The 21,551-nt window shown below is 34.7% G+C and overlaps 1 protein-coding gene across 1 annotated transcript in view; it reads right to left on the reverse strand.

Annotated features, from left to right (window-relative positions):
• The window catches only part of SYTL5 (synaptotagmin like 5), a 195,537-nt gene that overhangs the window by 48,751 nt on the left and 125,235 nt on the right, over positions 1 to 21,551 (reverse strand). The window contains exons 3-5 of the mRNA XM_074210607.1: positions 15,182 to 15,297; positions 12,591 to 12,696; positions 9,193 to 9,327 (exon numbers count right to left, since the gene is read on the reverse strand). Of these exons, the coding sequence (XP_074066708.1) occupies positions 9,193 to 9,327; positions 12,591 to 12,696; positions 15,182 to 15,297 (357 nt within the window). The remainder of the gene's footprint in view (positions 1 to 9,192; positions 9,328 to 12,590; positions 12,697 to 15,181; positions 15,298 to 21,551) is intronic.

Here is a 21,551-nt window from a genome sequence, read left to right on the forward strand (position 1 = left end):
TAAAGTAGAGTAATACAGTGATTCCAGACACTATAAGATGCCTTCCTATGCTGGGTCATATTCAATTGTTGAATGACAGTTGTAATGCTACCTTTTCTTCTAATTTATGAGTTTCTCTAAAGGGATGGCAGCAATCACACAGTAATATGAAAAACATTTCACTTCTTTGTAACATACAAAGGATATAACATTTAAGAGTGGGGATGGATCCAATGAATTCAACTTTGCTGAAACTATGAAGTCATAAGGGCTAATAACAGGAACTGGGACAACAGAAAGTGTTTCTAAAAGGATAGAGGTGAGCAGTGTTTAGATGAACAAGATGTGGTTTTGAAGCTAGTCTGACTAGTAAGGTCTGTCACATACTATGTATGTGAACTATGTAGAACAAATATTTCTGGATACTTCCAAGAGACTGTGAACAACAGTCTTGGACTTACTATTGAGCAATGAACAAGTAACAAGTACTGCATGTATTTCAGAGGAGGGAAGAGAAGGAAAAAAAACTACTCTGGCAAATTAGGACAGTTCACTACTAACACATTCATTATCATGTCACATGATAGAGATTATCATGGGAAAAAACAGAAAATGAAACATTTTAGTTTGTGAATAAACAAGTGATTTTTTTTAAAATGAATATCATTACTTTTTATTTACCATATATATATATATATATATATATATATATATATATATGTATACACACCCATTTACTTTTTTTGTAGCAGTCACCACCCATTTGAAATAGTTTCTGAGTTGCTTTCTAACAAATTCCAGAGATGGTCAAGAGCTTTTGGAATGAGAAGACTGCAGTTTGAATTTTTTCTCAGCTGTACCCTACCCTTTTAAATGCAAAGCCATGGAAAAAGCAGTAAGTTTATAGAGAGCTCAGAGTTCATTTGACTGAATATCTTCATTATACAGATGAGAAAACTGAATAGGGACCAGAATTATAAAACTGACTACTGACTTCTTCCCAAATATCTACAAACATGTGCATATCTTTCTCATTTTCAAAAAACCCTCATGTGATCCAAACATCCTATATTTCTCCTCCCTTTTATGGCTAAACTCTCTAAGAGGGTTGTCTACAATAGGTGGCTCCATTGCCTTTCTCTAACTTTCATCTTAACTCTACAGTATGACTTCTGATCTCATCATTTGATTGAAAATACTTTCTCCATTGGGCAGCTCTACCATTGGTATGTCACCACCCAATTATTCTCTCTTCCAAACATCTCTATTATTATTAAGGATGCTACTATACTCTTAGTCTCCTAGGCTTCCAGTTTAGATATCATCCTTAACTCCTCATTCTCTTTGATTGTCAATATCCAATTTGTTGTCAAGACCCATTGATTTTAGCTTTCTAACACCTCCCAGATAAAATTGGCTTCTTTCCTTTGACTATGCTCTCATCCTAGTTCATACCTAATCTACCTCAATAGTCTTTGTCACAAGTCTTTTTTCCTTTCCAGTATCTATCCTCTTAGCTGTCAAAGGGATCTTCTTAAGGTATAGGTTTAGTCATAACACTCTCCCTTCTACCCAATAAATGAATTCCAATGGTTCCCAGACCTCAAAAACCAAATGGACATCCTCTATTTGGCTTTCAGAACCTTTCATTACCACCTACCATACTTTCTCAGACTTCTTATATCTTACTATACCCTCTTTCCATGCACTCTAAAATCTAGTAAAACTGCCCTTCTTGGTTGTGGGAAATCTGGGACACTACTACACTGTTGGTGGAGCTGTGAACTCATTCAACCCTTCTAGAGAGCTATTTGGAACTATGCCCAAAGGGCAACAAAAATGTGCATTACCTTTGACCCAGCAATATTACTACTGGGTCTATACCCTGAAGAGATGAAGAAAAAGGGTAAAAACATTACTTGTACAAAAATATTTATAGCAGCCCTGTTTGTGGTGGCAAAGAATTGGAAATCAAGTAAATGTCCTTCAATTGGGGAATGGCTTAGCAAACTGTGGTATATGTATGTCATGGAACACTATTGTTCTATTAGAAACCAGGAGGGACGGGATTTCAGGGAAGCCTGGAGGGATTTACATGAACTGATGCTGAGTGAGATGAGCAGAACCAGAAAAACACTGTACACCCTAACAGCAACATGGGAGTGATGGTCAACCTTGAAGGACTTGCTCATTCCATCAGTGCAACAATCGGGAACAATATTGGGCTGTCTGCAAAGGAGAGTGCCATCTGTATCCAGATAAGGAGCTGTGGAATTTGAACAAAGTGCAAGGACTATTACCTTTAATTTAGGGAAAAAAACCCAGATATCTTATTGTCTGATCTTGTTACCTCTGAGGCTTCTATTCTCTTCTTTAAGGATATGATTTCTCTCGCATCACACCCAATTTGGATCAAGGTACAACATAGAAACAAAGTAAAGACTGACAGAGTGCTTTCTGTGGGGGGTAGAGGGAAGCAAGATTGGGGGAAAATTGTAAAACTCAAATAATATCTTTAATAAAAATAAATTTTAAAAACTGCCCTTCTTGCCATTCCTCAGACAAAATGCAGTCATTCTTTGACATTTTGCAGGTTTCACATTCGCAATTTTGGTTATTTGTGGGTTGATCATTAACAATTAAATAGAATTTTCAAAGATTTGTACCATACTTTAGAAAAATTGCAAACTATGCACATATATAGAGAAAACTAAAAATGCAGTAATCCATAAATACATAAATACTTTATATTATTAATCTATTTTATCATTTGTTACCATAAGTATACCTGTATAAATTTATTATAGTTAAATTTTTATTATTAAAGTTTCAGTGTGTTAAAGAACTACCAGCTAAACACTGTCTTTGGGGACACCTTCACTTTGTCTCTCTACCATCCAGACTCAGTCACATGGTTTTCTCCCATAGTGATTGCTGAATCTTGTGTTTTTCCTAAGAGAAAGAAATATGTGAAATAGAAGCAAAGTGTGTCAGACACTAAATTTCCTTGTGTTGAAAATGCAATATTTTTATGGGTCCAGTGTATTGTTTTATTTCTTTTGTGAGTTGAATAAATATGATCAGAATTATTAAAAAATAAAGATTTGGGGCAAGGCCTGGAGTTATTCACAGTTTTTCACATTTGTGGGTGTCCTGCACCCTTAACCCCAGGGATGTTGGGAAGATGATACTTCTTATCATCAGTCTCTTGATTGTCCCCTATGACCTCCTCCTCTCTACCTCCTGGTTTCCCTGAGGTTCCTTCAAATCTCAGCTAAAATTCCATCTTTTATAGGAAGCCTTTATTCAATTCAACTTCTCCTAATTCTGTATGTAGTCTATTTGGACATAGTTGTTTGTAGATGGTCTCCATTAGATAATGAGCTTCTTAAAGTCTGTCTTTTGCCTTTTCTTGAATTCCTTGTGTCTAGCATGATGATAATGATGATGATGTTTTGTCCATTGTTCTTGAAGAAGACCATTACATCGGGGGGGGGGGGGGGGTAATGCCATGACAAGCACAGGGATTAGATTTTAGTGAGGGGGTTCTGGGCTAAGTCTTGCCTGGCAAAAAGTAGGTGCTTAATCAATGTTTACTGACTGATTTGTCTTGCCCAAGATCACACAAATATTGCATGCCACATGCATGATTTGAAACCAAATCATCTGATTATATAGTCAATGTTTCTTCTAAATTGATAAAAAAATTAAATTTTAATCTGAGTCAGTATTTGGGGCTTTTATTGGAGTATTAGTTAAGAAGTAGAAATATAATACTGAATGAGACAGACCAGAAGGTCAGGGCAATTGGGGAAAGGGAGAAAGTGATATCTTGTATTATAGTTTTGGATCTAGAAGGCATGGCAGCTACTTACTGGGAAACAAACTATGATGAATGTATATGAAATAGGTTGAAGCTATTGGTTGTTATCCCTGGATACCAGCAATATGATGCCCCAAGATACTGACTCTGAGATTAAAATTCCATCCCTTTACCAATTTAGGAAGGGGTAGAAATTAAACTTTTAACATTTATTATGTTTCATTACTGAAAACTTTTTTTCTTTATTTACTCTTAGATTACAATCTATAGAGTTAGAAGGTATTTTATAAAAGTGAAAGGCAGTTAGAAATATTGTGTATCTAGTATCATGAGTGAGGTAAATACATGATCACTACCAAAAAAGTCTTTTCACTGCGAGAATTTTTTTTAGGTTTTTGCAAGGCAATGGGGTTAAGTGGCTTGCCCAAGGTCACACAGCTAGGTAATTATTAAGTATCTGAGGTCAGATTTGAACAGGTATTCCTGATTCCAGGGCCAATGCTCTATCCACTTTGCCGCCTAGCCCCTCCACTGCTAGAATTTTTGACATTATCTTCTCTTCCCTAAAAAAATTCTCATTTTATTTATCATAGAAACCTCTGACAATATTCAGATTATATTTAGATTGTATTTTTTTTCTAAACTAATGACCTCATCTCAATATTCTGTGAAAAAGAAACTAGGAGGAAATACCAGGTCTTTGTGTTTTGTACCCTCCAATTGATGGTTCTTTGTGCTCTGCAGTTTATAAAATATGAGAAGCAAACCCAGTCAAGTGGATAATGGAAGCAGTGGTGTGAAGAATACAGTTGTCAGGTTGGGGAATATGACTGAGCAAGCTGAGTTTCAAAAAACAGAGCCCTCTTCTAACCCACTCTTCACAAGAGCCAGCAACCTTGTTTTTTTTTTTTTTATTAGTGCGTTCTATCACTCATTCTTTTGATCCAGGAGCCTTTTTTTTAAAGTGCATTCTATTACTCATTTTTTTAAATTTTTTCTCCTCTTTATACTTTTATCACTGAAATATATAATGAAGTATTTCATTCACAGGATTATTAGTAGACTCCAGTACAATTTTCTTACAGGTTCATCAAGATTTTTGGTAATCATATTCACTATTCAATGAGATTTAAGATCTCATTATAGCTGTATATCTAGACCTAGAAACACAAATTCCAAGGTCATGTTTCTTAGGCCCTGGCAACTAGATCATGCAAAAATTTAAAATCTTTGCTGTTTCTTTTTGTTGGATCCTTCTCTTCTTTTTATTACTATAATGAAGGTAATTATCCCAGACTTTTTCCTTAGTTCACTTCTCTTCTCTCTTTACACTACCTCCCTTGGCAATCTCAAACATCAACACTATAGAGATTTGTCTCATATTTGTTTTTCTAGCCCTGGTCTTTTTTTCTGAACTTCAAACTCATATCTCTCATTGTTCACTGGCCAACTCTAACTGGATGTCCCAATAAATATTCAAACTCAACATTTCCAAAATCAAATTTACAATGATGAAATCTAACCCTCACTCTGACTTTTTTTTTTGTATTTACCTGTGGTATCAACATTTACCTGGTCTTCCATATTCAAAATTTTGGGTTTATTTTCCTATTTTGTATCAGTTATGAAATCTCATGTATTCTACCTTTCCCACATTTCTCACATATGATCTCTTCTGCCTATTTCTACTTTATCATCCTAGGAAAAAAACCCTATAATGTGAGCATTTTGGGAGTATGGGTTATTTATTCAGTATAATCGTATTCCCAACATCCAGTACAAGGCATGGTACATAATGGGAGCCAAATAAATAATTGTTGATTGATTGCTACTACTCGTTAGCATAGACTTCTAATAGTCTCTAATATTTCCACTCTTTCAACTTTCAAGTCCATCCTATTACCAGAATAATTTTTTTTCTTTTACAAAGCAGGCAATGTCAGTCTTCCATTCAGAAGTCCTTGATAGTATCATATCGCCTATCAAGTGGACAACGTGGTAAAGAGCATATGGATGTTTCAAATTGAAGCTTTTCTGCTTACTACCTCTCTGGATCTTAGTTTCCTTATGTCCTGAGTGTAAGATGCATAATGTGAACCCAAGTGTTCTGACTATACAGCCAGTTCTCTTTCAACTATACCATGTTATCTTTACCTTTGTGACCTTGAGCAAACTACTTTCATGTATAAAATGAAGGATGGGAGGATTTGATGACTTTAGAGGTCCCTCAACAGCTATGCTCTTTGGCCCTAAGTTATTTCCTTTGTAAGAGGAGGAATTTAGACTCCTTTGCCTGGCATTCAATGCTTTTTTTTTTTTTTAGTTTTTGCAAGGCAATGGAGTTAAGTGGCTTGCCCAAGGCCACACAGCTAGGTAATTATTAAGTGTCTGAGGTCAGATTTGAACTCAGGTACTCCTGACTTCAGGACTCTATCCACTGCGCCACCTAGCTGCCCCCATCCAATGCCTTTTGCTATATACGACCACCCTACTTTCCCAGCTTTATTCCATATTATCCCGCTCACACACATTCATACACCTGTACACAACTAAACTAGATTATTATTTGTCTGAAAAATATATTTTTCTTGCCTTCATCCCTTTACTCATACTATGCCTACAACATCCTCCCATAATCTCTTTGTCTGAGGTCCTATCTGTTCTTAAAAATCCAACTCAAAAGGCATGAAGACTTTACTAACCTCCCTCCCTTCTGGCAAGTAAAACCTTCCACTTCAAACTATATATAGCATTTAACTTTGAGTTAAATGCACTTATCATGTAATTTATAATTATTCTCTCTCTGTTGAAGCTTTTCCCCCCTTACTAAGCATTAAACTCCATGAGGGTAGGAACCATATCTTATTTAAACTGTATATATTTTCTGAATATGCTGGTACAGTGCTTATATATGCAGTTTGTACTAAATAAATGATTGTCGACTAAATAAATGAAAACCTTAACTCTGACTTTCAGTGAAGTCATTGTCTTAGTATCAGTCAGCTACCGAACAATTTTTTTCCCTTTTTAAAAAATCATTTTGGAAGAGCAACTGGGTTGGGATGAAGTAGGAAGCAAGAATATTGGATCCTGAGAGGTTTCACAGAGGAAATAGAAGAAAGGATAAAAGAAATACTAGCTATCCTGTTACTCTTTCCCTTCCATTCACCTCAATGCTAGCCATCTCATGATTGACTGTACTTCCACTCTCTTCTTTTATTACTTCTGTCCTCTTCAAAAACTAACTTCTCATCTTTCCCCCCCTTTAATTTTCTCCCATCCTCCTCTCATATTTACAGTGATAAAAATTTAAAAAGTCATGAATTCTTTTTTTTTTGCAAGGCAAATGGGGTTAAGTGGCTTGCCCAAGGCCACACAGCTAGGTAATTATCAAGTGTCTGAGACTGGATTTGAACCCAGGTACCCCTGACTCCAGGGCTGGTGCTTTATCCACTCTGCCACTATGCCACCCCAAAGTCATGAATTCTTAAGGAATGAAACTCTCCCCTGAATTCTAGGGAAAATCATTCCATTTTACTGCTACCTTTTGTCCTCCACAGTCTCAATTACTTCTTATAATTCACTTGTGTGAACTGTGTCTGGGGAAAGCACTCCTGCAGAGAGAAAAGACATCTATGACTCTGATTCTCAATGCATAGTGTGGCATACCATCTAATTTTAGGAAGAGAAAAAAAAGTAGGCCTTAGGAAAGAAGAAAGTCAATTATGGTATGTCACGGCTGAAAAATAAGTAGAGAATGATGCTCAAGGCAGGGAGCCTTCTACCTAATGCTAGGTAGTGTATATACCAGAGAGGAGTCATTGCATTTGCAGAAGTTACAAGAAAACTAGACTCTCAGTTGCACACTATCATGTGCCATCATCCTGTCTCTCAGACTGTCATTCCAGGGCAAATGAACATTTATCTTCTTTAGCTAAAAGGATTCTTTCCATGGACCCTAATGAGTAACCAAGTGCAGATTTTTTACTCAAACAGCAATCATGAAAATCGGCATGGGTTTATATGCCTGGGGACTTATGAGAATGAAGCATTTGACTTAAAATAAAGGCAACACATTCTGCCATCTTATCTATTTAGATTTTTGAATTTATGAGAGAATCTTAAGGCATCCCTATTTCAAGAATATTGTTCAACAGTGATATATAATAGAAGGAAGTGCAGAAAAGTCAGAGGGAGGAAAGAAGTAGGGTGGCAGGCCAATTGGCTTTTTGACAAAACTAATGATTTATTTCTTTTTTGCAACTTTTTTGCAACTTTTTTGCAAAGTTGGTGAAATATAATGGCACTATGTAAGTTTCTTTTTTGAGGACTATTCACAAAAAGAGCAATAAATCAATGAATAGGCATTTACTTTCTCTATAGGTTCCCCTGCTTAAGCTATCCCACTGGATTCTCAGCCATAAAAAAGCTTTTTTTCCCCCCATAGGTTGTGGTCCAGCATGTTGTTGATAACCAGAAAAAAAAAGGAACAAACTCCAAAATGCTTTGTCATTTAAGTCTCTCCATAACCTAGTCCCTACTGACCTTTCAGTCTTCTTACACCTTACTCCCCAGCATGTTCTCTTTGATCCAGTGACAACTTGCCTCCAAGAACATCACTCCATCTCTTTTTTAATGTCTGTTTCCAATGCCTGGAATGCTTTGCCCTTCACATCTTTCACTACTAATTGCTTTGGTTTCCTTTCAGCCTCAATTAAAATCTCATCTTTTACTGTAAGCTTTCCCTAATTCTTCATAATTCCACTGCTTTTCCTCTATCAATTAGTTTTTATTTATCTTTGCTTTGTATCTATTGTATATATTGTATATAGCTTGTTTTGTATATGTATGTTTGCATGGTGCCTCCCCTATTAGATTGTAAGCTCCCTGAGGGCAGGGACTGTCTTTTGCCTTTTTTTTAATCTTCTGCACAGTGAGTGACATGTGTTAGTACTTAAGATGTTTACTGTAGATTAATTAAGAATAAAATCCAAAAGTACAATGAAAGTGGGGCAAACTGGAACTTTTACATAGCTGAAATACCGAAGATGAGGATAGCTCTTTTTCAATAAATGTCAACTGAGTTTAATATCTAGGTGGAGATTACTAATAAGTTAAAATAGGAAGTTATCAGACACACTGTGTTTCTCCTAATTCAGATAAGTATGCCCTTGAGAGAATTTTTCAAGTGACATATTACAATTTATAGTTCTGATAAAAAAATTTCAATTTCAACTATTCTAACTCCTATTTTTGTATTAGGAATTAGCTGAAGTTCCAGGAGAATGAAAAATGCTAGATGTAATAATCAAGTATTGGAAATTCTACTCATTCTAAAAAGTATTAATTTTATGTCCATTTCCACTGGTATTAATTATGCATGTCTTTACCTGTCAGAACCAGATGAGGACCTCGGAGTATGAAAATGAGAGGAGTTCAGATCCAAGCTGTAGCTCCTTCCGCTCTCAGTTTTCAGAGTTATAATTTCCCCTCGGGTTGCAGATCTGAACTTGCTAAGTATAAATCTGCAATTGATTTCAAAGAATTAGAAACAGATAAAATAAGGAAAAAAGAATTCCAAAATTCATTTAAAGGACAACATTTTTCAATACTCTTTGCAGTAATAGTGGAGTAATAATTCTGAGGGGGGAAAAAAACCTATTTTTTTTTTAAATGTCTGACTGCTATCAGAAAACAAAGAGAGGGCTGGAGGGAGTTCCTGGTCTCCTCATTGTGGGCAACAATGGAGGAGGAAGGAAAAGGAACCAATGATCCCTTTCATCTTGGAGGTGGGCCAGAGTCTAGTCATGACTGTTAGAAGGATGCACATTGTATTAGATTTCTGGGAGTGAGATATTTGAATAAAGTAGGTACAAAGAGATTGAGTGTCATGGACAAGCAGCATAAAACAACCCTTAAACCAATGTTGTAATTCATGGTATGGAAATACAAGGAGCAATTGAGAAAAAATCATTTGAGTAAGAAGAAAATTGGTTGTTATAGTTTTTTAATTTAATTAATTGTGTGTATGGTGGGTATTTAAGACTTAAGAATTTTCTAGATCCTTCTCTTTAAATATTGATACTCTGGGGGAAATCCCCAATCTCTCCTCCATCAACTCCATGACATCCTCTAGTGATGAATCTAGTCTGAGGTCTACCAAGAGCTATAGAATATTAGCTCTTATTTATAATTCTTTATAATATTTATATCACCACACATCCATAATACATTCCTGTCTTCCATGGGAGATCAGAAGTGGGTAGTATTAATAAATAAGTCTTCTTTGGTTTATTATCTCTTTAAGATTAGGGTAAATGTTTTATCTATCTAGATTCCTCCAGTTCCCCCATGTCTTACACAGTTTAATAAGTACTTAAAGAACCGAATTAAAAAAAAAACAATCTGAGAAGGAGGGGGGGGGCAGGTTTCCAGGCAGTATAATTTTAACCAGAATAATAGTTTTCTTTGTTTCTTTGACAGTTTCTTTCTGGATGGAATCTGGTTCTTGGTTCTTATATCTTGACTAAAATTAGGTTTGGAGTTTGAACCCTCCACAAGCAGTAATTAGGGAAATGGTACATAAAGTGGATCTAGTATAGTTTCCAAAAGGTGCTTCTGCCCCATTAAAAAGTGATTTTGGAAATGACATTTATGTGATATTTGGATAATACATTTATATGATATTTGACATCTAGAGCATAAACAGTGCTAAACATTTAAACCATAAAAAAAAGGGAAACATTTAAAATTTTTTTGAATTGATAATGTTTAGCATTTGGGTAGTGCAGTTAATAGAGCCCAAGGACTTGAGTCAGGAAGACCAGTTCAGATCCAACTTCAAATACATGGTAGTTCTGTATCTCTGGAAAAGTCATTTAACCTTTGTATGCCTCAGTTTCCTTATCTGTAAAATGAAGATAATAATGTCACCTATCACCCAGGTGAATGTGAAGATCAATGAAGCACATGAGAATCAATGCATAATATGATCATTATTATGAATAATTCCATCTAAGAATGTCTTTATTTATGCTTTGTCTTCCTTTACTACACATTCCTGAGTAATGACAATTGGACTTCCCAAATCAGTCACAGATTAACAGATTTTTAAAATCTATTATTTTAAATTGTAAACAATGACTTTTCTTTCCGCAGTACTTCCCAACGGTCAGCTAAACATCTCCCTGCTCTCTTTTCTTTCTTTCTTGCTATGGGACTAGTAAATCCAAATGTGATATAAACCTTTTGTTCATGTGTGCATATGTCTTTGTACATCTTTAAGGTTAATATTTATCCTTCATTTTCAAAGAGGACCAGGACATCAGGGAGGTGATGTCAAGTCAAACACATGAAGTGGATTTGATTGAGGGGAGCTGTGCTAAGTCACCAGCCTTACTTTCTCCTCCAGAGCTATCTGGGGCTAGTGGCCAGATATGAATCAGGATGACTGGAGATGGCCTTGGAAATGGGCAATTAGGGTTAAGTGACTTGTCCAAGGTCCCACAGCTAGTAAGTGGCAAGTCTCTGAGGCTGGATTCAAACTCCTGTCCTGATTCCAAGGCCAATACTCTATTCACTGTGCCACCTAGCTGCCTCACATTTTTAAGGTTAATGCTAAAGGATTAAATTACCATTTACAGATGTTATTTGGAATAGAACTTGCCTATTAGTGTAAAATGATTTCCTTTGAAGGAATTCATGTATAATTTATTTCCATATTATCATTATTATTTTCCATAAATAGCTTATGTCTCTAAAAGAAATTCTTGTGAAAATTTTATTTGATTTTTCAGGGTTACTCATAGTATCATTTAGGCTCAGTACCAAAAATTCTAGAGAATTCTCCCTGATTATGGGAATTCACTTAAAAGAGGGATTTAGCAGAATTATTTGGTACTGCAAATCAGTTCTGGTAAATGCTGATGATAGATGGTAATGATCATGGTAACATTTCTCAGACTTGACATGATCACCTAGAAATTCCTACTGGGTTGAAGCCAGGTGAAGATAATAGAGGAGATTGTGTATACAGTTGTAATACAGTGTACAATGTTAAATTACAATAAGAATGATACAAGCATGATGTGGTAGAAGTTTTGAGGAGAAAGAGAAAGAGCTTTTGTCAATGGGAATTTTTGAAATCTTATGGAGGGAATGATATTAAACTATTCCATGAACATTGGGCAGTAATTAAATAGAGTAAAATTTTTTTTTCCACATTGGGATGTTTCTGGGAAAATATCGCTCATCTATTTTAAACTTTGCATATTTTGCAAAGAAAAGAGCAATGAAATCCATTCTGATTTTAAAATGCCATGTAACATCAATAGAATCACATAGATTGTCCCATCTTCATACTCCCCCCCATTAAAACTTCTTCAGGATGAATATAAGAATTCATTCAATGATTCAAATGATCAATCAAGGTTAAGATGTTTCAGAATTTTCAGTGTTGGTCTAAGAACAGCAAAACTAAGAGCAGTTTCATTTCCTAGCTGATTGAAAACAGAATACTGCTCAGTTGCATGAAACATTTAGTTGAAGTCACTCTTTTTTATTTTTAGCAAGGCAAATGGTTGCCCAAGGTCACACAGTTAGGTAATTATTAAGTGTTTGAGGCTGGATTTGAACTTAGGTCGTTCTGACTCCAGGGCCGGTGCTCTATTCACTGCGCCAACTAGCTGCCCTGAGGCCACTCTTAAAGAGATTGTAATGGCAATGCTTCATGGTCAGCTGAACTGAAAGATGAAAGATCACCTAGGAAAAATCATGCTTTGCTTCTTACCCCTTCTTCTTGGGTCCATCCAGGGTGGACTTCTGTCCTGAGAAAGCTGAAGCATCTGGTTTCTGAGCATCCTGGAAGGCTTGCTCTTGGTTTTGTCGTCCTTCAGCTTTCCATTTATTTTGAGGCAAAAACAGAAAAAACAGTATGGTAAAGAAAGAGGGTAAGTCCCTAGTCTATTCATAGGTCAGTTTTTATTAAAGATGTACATTCTAATGGCTATTGACTTTTTGCCTTATGGGAGATATTCTGTTTTTCCAGGCAGAGATAGCATTTAAAAATAATATTTTCCCAACATGTAAAAATAATTTTTGACATTTAAATTTTAAAATTTTGAGTACCAAATTCTCTTCCACCCTCTCTATCCCTTTCTTGAGGTGACAAATTATTTAATTTATGTTATGTTACATGTGCCATTATGCAAACATATTTCCATATTAGTTACGTTGTGAAAGAAAATGGACCAAAAAAATTAAGAAATTGAAAAATGGTATGATTTAATCTGCCTTTAGACTCCATCAGTTCTTTCTCTAGAGATGAATAGCATTTTTGCTTCATAAATTCTTTAAACTGTCTTGGGTCATAGATAACTATATTGCTGAAAAGAGATAAATCATTCACAGTTTATCATAAAGTATTGCTATTATTGTGCATAATAATCTCCTGGTTCTGTTCATTTCACCTTGCATCAATTTGTGTAACAGTGATTACTAATCACAGCAATGTATCAGTTGGATGCTTCTCATCCCACTTGACAGGTAAAATTAGGGTCAGTTCATAGGTAAAGGAATAGTGGAATTGCAGAGATCCAAACATGGACACTACTGCATTGGTGAACAGCAAAGAAAGAAACATTAAGCAACTAAATAACAACAAAAAAATCACTCTGTCCTCTCCATTCGGACCTTAGAATAAACATGTTGATTTTATCTACCTGAAAAATGAATTAGATAAAATGGAAGTTATTGTAACATAAGAAAAGACAAAAGGGATGATTTCAGAAAAATCTGAGAAGATAAAATAATGCACAGGGAATGAATAAACTGGGAAGAATAATTTGTTCAATAGCAACAATATGGACTTGAGTTCAAATTCAACCTCAGATACTTGACAAGTAACTTAACCTTTATTGTCTTGCAAAAAATGCAAGAAAAACCATCTTTGACATCTAAGCATCTGATCAATTAAATGACCAACCATGATTCCAGAATATCATGTATGAGTCATACTACCCAATATAGTTTTGATTATTTATTACAGAAGTTTTGATTTTCTTTCTTTTCAGTTGGGAGCAGGGAAGAGATAACAGGAAAAAGGAAGACTAGCGATAAGACTGACAAAAAAGAAAAGTAAAAGAAAGAAAAGAGGGTCATTGAGGTAGATTTTTAATTTCAGAAGGAAAAAAAAGCAAGAAAAGACCGAAGGAAACTAAAAGAAACAAGACATCTTTGAAAGTTATATCCTGAATTTTTTATATGCTTTTACAAATTATAGAGATGATTTTTTTTTTGAAAAGAAAAATTTTTAAAAGAAAAGAAAATGAACTAGGAGATTACCACTTGCCTCTACTTTTTAGAGTGCTGTTAATTCTTTTGATTATAAGCTCTTTTCCAGGGTAGTTATTAAAGTACAGAAGAAGTATATCAATTTGTCCTTTTCCCTGTCCTCTATCTCTCCCCCAGGTATTCCAGAATTCCTTGGATACAGCTTTTGGATTCATAAACCAACCTTCCCAAAAGGGATCCATGGCACTAGCCTGATGGCTTGTGGGCCCATTTTGGTGAGCAGGAAATGTTTTGTTAGGAAAAGTTATGACTGGCTGCCAAACTTAATATTTCCTCATCTCTGATCTCTTTTTGGCACTTTGTTGAATTTTTCTCATTTCATTATCAGACCTATCCCATGAAAACTCACTAGAATTTATGCAGACCAATGAGTACATCATTCTTATAAGATAGTCAATTCTGATGTGAGAAAGGAAAAAAAGAGAACAAATATGAATATCATGTAGATAAATTTAAGGTGTCTGTCTCATCCTCTACTACAAGTAGTCATTTTTATATAGGAAACATGCTTTTGAAAAAAATTCAAATAATTTTTTGGTAAATTAAAATATATTTTAAATATTGAAAAGTAAAGGAAGAATTCTTTCTGAAAGAACTTGGTGACATTTCTTTAACTAAAGAATCTTTTTCTAGTAATAGTTACCCAGTATTCTGCATTTTCTATGTTCCAGGTTTTGTTTTTTGACATTTCTCAAAAAGGGAAATCCTTATAGTCAAATATTAGAGAATGTATTGAGGCTAAAAACTGATTTCAGAAAATAAAACATGGAGATGATACAGGTCCTATTTTGACATCTTAGTGTGTCACACTGAAACAAACATTTATTATATTGATACATTTTTTCCTGCTATGAAATGAAAAATTAAGAGGGAAATCACTTGACACAGTTCATGCTTTCAGGCTTTAAGATCACCTAGGTGATTAAAGAAATTCAAATCTGTGCTCATTAACTGTATAATAGAAAATTTAGCAAGCTCACTATCTTTAGAATTATTTTCTTGAAATTAATATTCAAAATGTTTAATTACCTGGACTTCTTCTTAGAATAGACTGTCTAACAACATCTGTTCCCAAAATGTTGGCTTGTTTGAAGCGCTTTGCCCGTTCTTCAAAAAACCATTCACCAGTTACAATCCTTAGTTGCCTGTATAAGGAGAAGAAAAAAAAAGATGTGTATGTGGATTCTGTAGAATGAGATGGAGCCATCTGACTAGATATTTATTATTTATTATTTTTATTTATTTCATTAAAAATTTCATAATTATTTGCAAAATTTTATTAAAATTTTGAGTTTCAATTTCTCTCCTTTCCTTTCTTCTCCCTTCCCTCCCTTTAAGAAGGCAAGTAATTTGATTTCACTTATACATATGAAGTTATGCCAAACAAATTTAAATATTACTGGCTAGACTCTTAACTCTCAAAAATGTTGTTCATTAACAAACCTAAGATTGCTTAAGTCTAATATGAAGTATATATATATAGATAGATACCAAAAACTAGAATTTGGACTTTAGCAATTATCCAATAAAACATAAGCTCCTTATGAATAGGGATTGCTTCTTTCCCTTTTTCTTTCTTTTTTTTGGTCTCCTCTAACAAATGATAGTATGTTTGTTAATTACTTGACATGGTCAAATGTTTTTTTTGATTTGATTTGACATCAAAATAAATGTTTGTTGATTAATTGACATCAACCAAATGTAAATAGTTATTCTGAGCAAGAAGAAAAGAAGGTTCAGTTCAATCTAACAAGTATCTAAAATGAATTTTAAAGCTTCTAGGCCTCTATTTGTGCCTAGTATACATGCTCTAGCCTTAGCTTTCTCTTGAACTCCCTTCCTGTATTATCAACTTCCTTGAAGCATCAACATTTCCACTGGATATTGCATAGGTATCTCAAACCTGACATATCCAAAATGGAACTCATGTTTTCCCCTAAACCCACATTTCTTCCTAATTTCCCCATTTCAGTAAAAGGTACCACCACCCTTCTGATTATATATCCAGGTAATGTCAGAGTCATTGTAGATTTTTTATTTTCACTCACCCCACCATCCTCCAATCACTTAGTAAGACTTTTTGCCTCTATACCACCTTTGTCATCCTTCCAATTCTTTCTAATCCCATGACCAGTACCCTAGATCAGATCCTAAATCACCATTTCCCCAAAAGCTACCTAATTTGTCTACTTACTTCCAATCTTTCCCTTCTCTAATCAATTCTCTATGCAGCTGCCAAATCAATATTCTCTGAATACTAGATCAATTTACTATTGTTCCTAAGATGAAATGCAAACTCCAATATTTAACAAAATGCTTCATTTGCTCCAATCATGCCCCAACTTATTTTTCCAAACTAATTTGGTAATATTTCTCCATATTCTATATCTCCTGCCTCTATGACTTTTCAGAGATGGTCTCCGTCGCCAGGAATATTTTCCTTATTCAGTTATACTTTTTGAAATACACAAGTACATTCTCACCTTTCCTCTATAGGAATTTGTTCCTTCAAGTGTTTGTAGTCTGCCTGGAATTACTTTTTTATTTTCTTTTTTGGTATTTTTAAAATAACTTTATCTGTAACCACTCCACTACTAGCACTAGTTAGACTCCACAAAGGTAGGGACTATTTTCATTTTTGCCTTTGAATTGCTCAAATGCCTAGGATTTGACACATAGTGGGTACTTAACAAATGCTTGTTGAATTGAATTAAAATAGAATACAAAAATTACATATTATAACTCTGAAAAGACAAGAAAGGCTTCACTTGTTATATCTTTCCTGGCAAATAGTTTGCTTTTATAAATCACTCTATAGTTTAGAAAACACTTTTCACATCACAATCACATAAGTTAGTGCACATATTATTTCTTCCATTTAAAAAACATGAAAACTAAATCCCAGAGAGTTAGTTTGGTTCACAAGACTAAGTTTCAAAGGCACAGACCCATACTTTTCTATACAAGAGTTTTCAAGCTCCAAAAGTTCCCGTAGTTAAAACCAGATTAAAGTTTAATTGGCAAATGTAAATAATTAAAATTACAATATAATCTAGATAATGTGAATTTGTGGTTTTCTAAGTCAAAATGCAACCTACTGGGATTCACTTCTATTTGAGTTTGTCCTCTCGAAGTCAAGAATTTCAGGTCTGATGATAGGAATGTGACAAATTAACACAAAGACACAGAGAGCCATGTCTCAGGAAATTCTGCTCCCTTCATTAATTTCCAATTTCCCTTGTGTATTTATCTGCAAATACCAAACAGAATATCTTTTCAGAAGAACTAAAAGAAAGCAAAGAATTCTGGAGGGCTTAGACTCTCATTTCTGTATGTAAAGACATGATATCAACTACCCTTGGGGGGGGGGGAAGAAGGGCTAACCAAGGGAAGAAAAGAAAATTCTCTAGATTCTGTAGGACTTTCTGTCTCCAAGCACTGCCCATATAAGGTATGATGTTGATACTATCCAGTGATACTATCCAGTTCCCTATTATCTTGCTGCCAATGCTTCTCAGAGACTTCATGACATAGACTCTAAAGATCTGGGAGAATGCAAACAGATGCAAAATATAGTTGTTCTCTTTCCTTCCCTATCCTAAGCCTGGCAGACATAGGGTGGACTGCCCAATGAGGTCAATGGGTCAGTCAAATATACCCAACCCTTGTGCACTTGTACCACTCATAGTCATCTATTGGTAATGGGCTACCAGTTAGTGTCAGAGTATTCTGTCACTTTACTGATTATTTCAGGAAACTCAGGATTACAACCCACCCCAGAACCTGGCCTAAGGGAAGTCAGTACTTTGAGACTTGACCTCTACTTAGTTCTTATTCATTCTTTAAATGATGAGCATAACAATCTTTATGTTTTGGGAATATTCAAGGAAAGTTGGCCAGCTGAATAGGGATTGGTGGTGGTGGTGTTGGGAAGGACTTTTTTTGAGAGACTGGGAATGAAGAGACCACAAGCTAGGAGTCTCAAGGCTTAGAGAACAATTCTGTACCCAGGAGTAGAGAGGCCCTGTCCTTTTCCTAAGTAACTGGGACCCTAAAATCTTACCAACGTCTTTCTTTCAAAGAGGCTGTATGTTTAGATTATTTTTAAAATTTTACTTTTTTTCCCTCTTGTTCCATAACTCCATTCTCCAAGAAGTGACAGGATGAGCAAAATGCCCTTTCTGGAGATACATAAAATTAGGATCAGTTCTGTGTCTTTTGTTTCTGAAAAAAAGGGCTAAAAACAAACCATAAGAAACTCTAGGTTGTTTTGTTCTTTAGGGTGTAATAAGAGAATTTCTGGCTGAACTTTCTTAACACAATTTACTTAAGATGAACAAGTCATATAACTCTGCAAATCAAACTGTGATATCAACTGTAGTTCTAGTATCTACCGATTAGTTTCTTGTTTTACCTGTTCTGCCTCTTATGCTATCTGCTTTTGGTCTGTAAATCATTATCTTCCCTTATTTGCACATTGAAACTCCACTGTACTGATCTTGCTTAAGTAAGTGGAAACCTATATAAGATTGTTGAAACTGCTGTATGAGGCTCACTGATTTTTTTTTTTGTATACATTGAGATGAATAAACTGGTTTTTATCATATCTGAAGCATTGATTATATTATTGCTGTAGGGTCTAATATTAGATCCTCAGACAATTTTTTGTCATAAGATCCTTACCTTACGTTTTGAAATTTATATGTTAGTTAGAAGAAAAGGTTAGGGCTGAAAACAAAATTATCTGAAAGAAATAAAATGAATATTTCTTTTCTCCCTCAATGTCATTTATTTCATAAAAAAAGTATAGTGTATATGCTTTTAATCCAAAGTGGTTGGGTCCTTATTTTTCTTGGAAGCACTGAAGGTTTGATGAGCTTTATAAATGATTCAGTTAGAAGTTATAACTAACTGTAATATATCCAAATAAGGGTTTAAATGAGTATGAATTTCACTTTATTTCCAAAAATATATATTTTGATATCCATTATGTCTATTGCCTCATGCAGATTCAGTTACAATGGGAACACAGCTACAAATAAAAATAGTAATAAGTCAAACAGTTTGTCAATTGGACAACTGTAAAATACAGATCAGAGGGTGCAACCTTCAAAAAGTGGTGTCCCAAGATACCAACTCCTTTCCTTTGGGCATTCCAGAGGTGAGAGAATCTCTCTACTTTCTTGATGTTGCAGGTAATGATGGAAGGAGATAGAAGGTAAATTTGGTCACTGTTATTTGGGGAACAAAGAAAAGAGGGAAGGAGTAAGTGTTCAATATTGTGATTAATATGGGCGAAGCACTATGCCAATATTATCTCATTTGTTCCATTATTTGTAGAAGCCTTCAAAATCTGTGGTCAGAAAGATGTAGATGGGGGTAACAGCCTTGCCACTGAAAATTGGTCCCCAGTACTCTCTTCATCTTTCATGGGTGAATACAGAAAAACCACTTCAAATTGTAAAATTTTCCAAAAATGGTTCAATAACTACAAATTGCTTCTCCTAGACATGTACTAGTGACACTTTTACCTTAGAATTCTGAAAACAGGCTGCAATGTCTACTTGTAATGTCAGTGACATTTGCTTAGATGAGATCAAGCCTTAGGCTCTACTTTAGTTCCTCACTACAGACAGAAAGGAAGAGAGAGAAGCAGTATGAGAAGATCTCATCACAACCAAAGGACAAGATACCTTTTGGAAGTTTGGGGTTAGGGAAAGAGAAGTGGTGGCATTATAAATGTCAAGGAGGAAGGGATGAAGGAAAAGGGATCAGAAAGGGATCAGAGTAAAAGAAAGTTTCTTTGTTGGTTCCTAATCCTGTGATAAAAATATGCAGTTTAGAACCTATTACATTTTGTATGAAGTGCCTGGAAATGTGAGTTTGATTAAAAGTATAGTTAAATTAAAATACTTTAATTTATCAATTTAATTGATTTAGATTCAATTTAAATTAAAATGAATTAAATTAAAATTATGTTTAGACTGTGCTAATTATTATGGCTATTTGATATTTGCTGAGTTCCAAGATTATGGCAGGCACAGATTCTTTTTAACGTTACATATCTGGGACATATTAAACTCAATACACAAAGATAAACAAAATGTACAAACTGGTGTGAATCACTCTGCTTATATTTGCTAAAGGAAATAAAGAATTCTGATCTTTACCCTAATAGGTAAAGCATTCTTATGCTTTCAGGAGACATTTATAAGAGAATATTCTCAGACCTGATGGTACTACTGTACAGGGGGAGATAAGCAGGATATTGGGGACACTATCAGGGATATATAAAGTTATTCTACCACATCAAGTGTTAGGTAGACCTCAGACAGAGCAAAGTGGATAATTAAGTTTGGATTGACCAAGAATTCTTTCAAAGAAAAAAGTTCACAATATGGACTGGAGATAAATCTGGGTAATATAATGAACCTCTTTTTCTTTAAAGCCCCTGAAATATATAAAAATATCAAAAAAATGAATAGATTAATAGGTAAATAAATGAATAAGGACTTATTAACATTTATTATTTTCTACTCATTGCTCTAAATATTAATGACTCTATGAGACATCAAGAGCAAATCAAGCAAAATTTTTTTAAAAATTAAAAAATAGAATAAAATGTAAAATATCTCATTGGAAAAGCAAGTGGTCTAGAAAATAGACACAGGAGAGATAACTTAAGAATTGTGTACTACCTGAAAGTCATTTAAAAAAGAATAAAAGAGCCTGGATAACATTTTTCAAGAAATTATCAAAGGAAAACTTCCCTGATATTCTAGAACCAGAGGATAAAATAGTCATTTGAAATATCCAATAATCACTTCCTGAAAGGAATCCTAAAATTATAACACCAAGGAACTTGGTAGCCAAATTCCAGAATTATTAGAGGAAAGAGAAAATACTGCAGGCAGCCAGAAAGAAGCAATTCAAATAGCAAGGAGCCAAAGTCAAAGTTATATAGGACTTGGTAGTATCAATATCAAAGGATTGAAGGGACAAAGGATTTAAAGTGATAGAGTGGGGAAGACAGAGGGGGTGATATCTTGGAGTAGACTGGGTGGGACTACTTAAGCAGATAGAAGAGTGAGGTTATCTCAACATTGGGGCATGGGTGATGAAGGAAATAATAGCATAAGGTGTCTGAGTGATAAGTGATGAAGAAGCTAAGAGAATAGAAAGCCTATGGCAAATGATCTCAATTTTTCTATAAAATATGAGGCAAGATTCTCAAAGTAAAGAGTGTTGGGGAGGAAGAAACATGAGAGGCTTGAGGTAGGATGATTATTTGAAGTTGAGAGCCTCATATAAATTTTCCAACATTCTCCCCACTAAAAAGATATAAATTCCATCCTGACAAAATACATATTAACTTCCCAAGAATATATTTGCCTACAAT

Source organism: Macrotis lagotis, chromosome 1 (genome assembly GCF_037893015.1).
Source record: "Macrotis lagotis isolate mMagLag1 chromosome 1, bilby.v1.9.chrom.fasta, whole genome shotgun sequence".
Classification (NCBI taxonomy): Eukaryota; Metazoa; Chordata; class Mammalia; order Peramelemorphia; family Peramelidae; genus Macrotis; species Macrotis lagotis.